The 5796-nt window shown below is 45.9% G+C and overlaps 1 protein-coding gene across 1 annotated transcript; it reads left to right on the top strand.

The window, feature by feature from the left end:
• The first annotated feature begins 204 nt into the window (after window positions 1-204).
• On the top strand, window positions 205-5320 carry LOC101759415 (transcription factor TT8). Its single transcript, XM_022824254.1, has 8 exons — window positions 205-659; window positions 1775-1871; window positions 2483-2497; window positions 2733-2792; window positions 3029-3536; window positions 4093-4568; window positions 4668-5060; window positions 5196-5320. Exons 1-8 carry the CDS (start codon window positions 205-207, stop codon window positions 5274-5276), a joined length of 2085 nt encoding a protein of 694 aa, XP_022679989.1. The 3' UTR covers window positions 5277-5320.
• The last annotated feature ends 476 nt before the right edge of the window (window positions 5321-5796 follow it).

Raw genomic sequence — 5796 nt, forward strand, 5'->3', positions numbered from 1 at the left:
TCAGCTGGGCTGCACGCACCAAATCCTCCTCCTCGTTGCCGCACGTGCCTTCGCGATCAGGTACATGAGCTCCGCCGAGCCGTCTGGTGTCCAGCCACCAGTCAAACCCCTCTCTCTAGATAGTTGTCTCTCCTCCGAGTCTCAGCAGCGCACAGTAGCAGCTAAGTGGGTGGGTAGCTGCACCTGGCTGCACGGGCGCACGCCATGGCGGCGGCGGCGGCGGAGGGCGGTGAGGCCGTGGCGGTGCAGAAGGCGCTGCAGGCGGTGGCGGAGGGCACGGGGTGGACGTACGCCGCCCTCTGGCGCCTGTGCACGCGCCAGGGGGCGCTGGTGTGGGCGGAGGGGCACTACAACGGCGCCATCAAGACGCGCAAGACCACCGTGGCGCCGGGCGGCGGTGGCGAGGAGGAGGAAGAGGAGGAGGGGACGGCGGCGCGGCGGCGGCGCAGCCGGCAGCTGCGGGAGCTCTACGACTCGCTGGCGGCGGGGGCGGAGGCCGACGGTGGTGGAGGAGGAGGAGGTGGCGGAAGCGGCAGCGGCAGGGAGGACGGCGCCGTCGTGGCTCGCCGGTCGAGCGCCGCGCTGGCGCCGGAGGACCTCTCGGAGACGGAGTGGTTCTACCTCATGTGCGGCTCCTACTGCTTCCCTCCGGGCCTCGGGTAATGCATCATGTATTATTTCCATTTTGCATGCTTATTATACTTTGCACGTACGTCTGTAGACGAACTCTTATAATCAGAAATCAGTCGCACACTACTGGCTATATTATGCATAAAATGGTCAATCTGTAAGTATCTGGGATAATTCAAATTTGCAAACCCGTAATAATTCATTGGACCAGAGGTTCAATAGACCAGATTAAATCAACACACATTACCCACACCCTCCCCTGTAAAACATGATCCTTGTCAGGGTTTTACAAGATCATGTGACTTACACATAATTTACCTTTGCGAATCCGTATGTTAGTTAGGTCATACAAGATAAGGCATGCTACGTGAATGCATGCCGCCTTCACTCCTTTGGGCTGCCTAGATTTGCATGTACGTAGTACCTGCTGCATGCCAAGAGCAAGAACGAAGATTGCATGGAAGATTGCAGTAAGATTCCAAAGGTTAGCAATTTAAAGTCATCCGTTCTCACTGCTTGAAGAAATACCAATTCCAGACAGTTTAGGTGAAAAACTAAAATTTTGAATTCGAATCGAGGACCTGCTGGTTTTGTCATTCTGGCCAAGGACCAGTTAGCTAGTCGATCACCATTATTCAAAGCCAAATTCCTGTTCAAATTGGACTACTGAGATCGCCCCAAAAACTCCGAGACAACTGCGACAAGAAAGGCAGTATTTTCCTTGTTCCTAGTACAGCCGTCAAGTAATTGATATATAGAATATCTTTCTTAGTGGTAATAGTGGAGGGATGCCAAAAGAAAAGGGCTATATAGGCACAAAACGCTCTGAAGATAGAACAAACAGATGCTTCCAAACTTATATAGAGAAAACAAATTCTCAGAATGTAACAATGCAAGTGTAGTTCTTTTCCCCACCTATGGTTCAAGGTTGCAATTTTTTTGTTTTGACCCTAACAAACTATTATAACTCTTTCCTTTGTCATTATTTTCAGAATAGCTGATGCAACATGCTTCAGTAAAGTATTAAATGACAAGTACAAACAGTTCACGTTACAAAGAGAGAATGTTCTTTATTGGTCACTGCTGCAACAAGAAGGGCTTTCATGTGTGAGTCCTATACATGTGCACTGCTTTCACTTTTCAGGTTGCCTGGGGAGGCATTTGCAAGGAGAGGTCATGTGTGGCTCAGTGGGGCAAACAAAGTTAACAGCAAAGTGTTTTCAAGGGCAATCCTTGCCAGGGTACATGCTGTCACTTCTTTTTCTTTTTTCTTAATTGTTGGCAATCCCTCCTGTCATAGGTACTCGATGCTTTAACCAAGATCAGATCAAACATTACAAGACTGTCATTCCTTTAGTTTCCAAAATGTTCAGCGTGTAGAGTTGTCCTGAAAACTACTTTCATAATCTTACACATTTATTAGATACCATAACTATATTGTAAACAGTGGTCAAATTTGCACTGGAAGACAGTGAAAAAATAACAATTTCAAAACTGTAGCTATAGTTTTGACTAGAGTGAGTAGTTTGCAGTGCGCGGGGAAATTGAGGAACTTTAGAGTGCTTGAGGAAAAAAAGGAGCTAAATTTGTACATAAAAACTCTTAATACGTAGCAGGAATCACAGAGACTAACCATGCATAAAGAAGCATGATAAAAAGATAAGGCTTATGATAAGAGAGTTGAAATTCTGAAAACCATTACTTTCCTTTCACGATATGAGCACGACAACCTCAAACGAATATAGATAAAAAAAAATATTTTCCTTTGCCTGACCGTAGAGAAGAAGCTAACTTTCCTTATTGTTACCCTTTTCATGTGGAGATAACAAATATTTGTGGCAACATATGGCAGAGTGCAGGTATCCAGGTATTCAAATTTGGCTCTGAAACTACTTGATGTATGATCCGTATCAGTGCTTTGCCACTTAGATAAATCACTTATACATTTTTATCCCAACACTTCAGCAAAGTAAAATCCTTAGAAGTGAACTTATTCCTTTTCAAATGAGATTATTCAACATTCAGTATTTGCATGATTTCCACTAAATACTGAATCCCAGTCATGAACTAATGCTCATGCATTGACTTCAATGTTAATGCAGACAGTCGCATGCATTCCAGTTAATGAGGATGGTGTCCTGGAAATTGGAACTACAGAGAAGGTGAGTTCATGTTTTAATTAATCTGACAATAGAATCCTCTATCGGTGAAATGGTACTTAGTTATGCACTGTAGAAATGGTGACTGTTTAACTGTTAATGTTCTGCAAAGTGATCGATAATTGCATAAATTCAACTAAATATTTTTCAGTCATGAAAGTAATCAGCCAAACATTATATGTGTAGGTTGGAAAAACAGTACGATCTAACAATGAAAAATCTATATGAATATATTTCAGGTAGATGAAGACATTGGTTTAATTGAGTATGCTAGGAGCATCTTCATGGATCAACATGGCATTCCCATAATGCCTACCCTCTCAGGGCATTCAACTTCCACCCCATCCACACACATCAATCATCAGCCATCCCAAATAAAAATAGAAAAATACATTGGCGGCAGAAATGTACGGCCTAATAATCTCAATCCAGAAGAGGAGCACATTGAAACGGAAGATGACAACCACATGATTGATTCAGAAACCAATACTGAAAATGATTCATGCCGGCATCTGCCGCTGGGCAATGTGGGCAATGGTCAGGCAGGGCCCAATGCACGGAGCAGTGATGAACCGATGCAGATTGAGACGTCGGAAAGCTTAAGGGATGGTTGCACAAACCACGTGGATGAAGAGATCCCAATGCTCATGGCTTGCCAGAACGGTGATCATCCAGAACAGGATGAATTAGGTTCATGGCATTTTCTCTATGAAGACCTAATGAACAATAAATGCCTACAATCCTCAGGTAATTTGGAGTTATGTACATATATATTAGGACGAATCTCAAAGTAAATTTCTCCTCATTTTCTTATGACCCTCACGGGGCAGCCTTCTTTAATTTTCGCAATTGACACGTCTTTTGTCTCGAGTAATATAATACTACATTGGTGGAGAATTTTTTTAATAAAAATGATGTGGTTAAACCTGATGGTTTACGACAAGAAAAAACACTGTCAACAAAACTTAAGAGACAAAGAAATTTGAAAAATTATCTGTTAAGTGAAAATAAGTTACAGGTTTGGGGATGTCGGTAATTTTTATGGTCATGGAGATTTTTGTCTCCTATCTTTTCATTAAGAAAACACTGACCGTAACGATAAAAATATAAAAAAGTCTACAGGTCCACAAGCTATCCCGTTTGAAATATTAGTAGTATTTTAAAACAGTTTTCTTAATAAAAAACTTAAAATATTAATCCTGATGTATTATACGGTAAAACATAAACAAAAATACACAAACTATCACAGACATCTTCAGTTTCATGCTTCAACTTATTCATGTCCATTTCTTGTTCATGCCAGCGGCACAAGACCCAGCAGTACTAGCCGAAAACGCGCACTACATCGAAGCAGTCCTGACAATCTTACGGCACAACGCGTGCCGGCAAGCGCAAGCAGCGGCCTCGAACACCAGAACCTACGACCTGGCGATATCCAAGAACTCACCATTCTCAAGATGGAACCCTAATAAAGGAACCAGCGATCTTCAGAGGATGCTGATCTCTGAAGGCACCCCACAGAGAATGCTCAAGAGCATCCTGTTCACCAGTGCCCCTACTAGATGCAGCAGTCACCAAAGGCACAGAGGAGAGGCCACCCAGTCACCGGAGGAGCCCGCCGGCAGGGACGACGGCGACGGCACCGGCCGGTCACGGAGAGGACAAGGACAGGCCCAGGCTGAGCTGAGTGCCAGCCATGTTCTCAAGGAGCGGCAGAGGAGGGAGAAGCTCAATGAGAGGTTCATTATCCTCCGGTCGCTTGTGCCGTTCGTGACGAAGGTGCGTATATCTGAAAAATGATCAGCAACTTTGTTTATAGCCGTGTTACAGGCTTACAGTTACAGAAAGAAACTTTTTTTTTTGGTTTTCTGTTGGCAGATGGACAGGGCGTCGATCCTGGGCGACACGATCGAGTACGTGAAACAGCTGCGGCGACGCATCCAGGACCTGGAGTCATTACGAGCCTCGAAGGAGAAGAGAGCTCAGAGCACGAGCTCGGCGACAATGGCGGAGGCGTGGAGTAAGGTGAGAGCCGTGGAAGCGAGCAGCAGCTGCAGCACCAGCGGCGCGGGCAGGCCGGCGTCGGTGGCGAGCACGGAGGTGCAGGTGTCCATCATCGAGAGCGACGCGCTGGTGGAGCTCCGGTGCCCGCGCAGGGACGGGCTCCTGCTCCGGGTCATGCAGGCGCTGCACCGGGAGCTCGGGCTGGAGGTCACCTCCGTCCAGGCCTCGTCGGCCGGCGACGTCCTGCTCGTGGAGCTGCGCGCAAAGGTCATTACAGCATAACAACATCATGGGACATGAAACCTTAATTTCGTTCATGGCACCGATGTGCGTTTTGCTCATTGCAATAGTGTCTGGGACTCTGGAGTCTGGAGTGTTGATCTCTAGCGTTGTCTGGTGCAGGTGAAGGAGGTGCATGGGGGGAGGAGCACCATCAACGAAGTGAAGAGAACGATCCATCTAATCATCTCATCGTCAGGCTAATGTGTAACAAATATCCATGACAGTTGTGTAATAAATAGTAGAAATTACAGATGACCATGTCCAAGGCACACTCTTTTCTTGGATCTTTTTTCACTAGGTTTCTTGATGGAGTTCTCAATAATCCGAAAATCCATCCGGGATAAACCAATCGAGACAAAAGAGTCATCTGTCCCACACGCGCACATCACAAGTCATACGATTTTTCACGCGAAATATGCGCGTGCGCGCTGCGTGGGATTCGAACCCACAACCTCCAGTCTCGCGCGTAGCTTCCTTGCCATCCCACCTACATAACACATCTAACTATATAGGAAATACAATTCTTTTATATTAACTCGTGGGGGACCCTTTTATCTGTTTCCAACCGGGATGTCTTTTATCCCGGTTGGTGTTTCCAACCGGGATAAAAGGGTTCGAGGGATTTAGCCTTGTTTCAGCCACCCCGTTGGGAACCCTTTTATCCCGGTCTGAAACACCAACCGGGATAAAAGAGGGTCTTTTATCCCGGTTGGTATTACAA

The sequence above is a fragment of the Setaria italica genome, chromosome II (assembly GCF_000263155.2).
Source record: "Setaria italica strain Yugu1 chromosome II, Setaria_italica_v2.0, whole genome shotgun sequence".
Taxonomy (NCBI): domain Eukaryota; kingdom Viridiplantae; phylum Streptophyta; class Magnoliopsida; order Poales; family Poaceae; genus Setaria; species Setaria italica.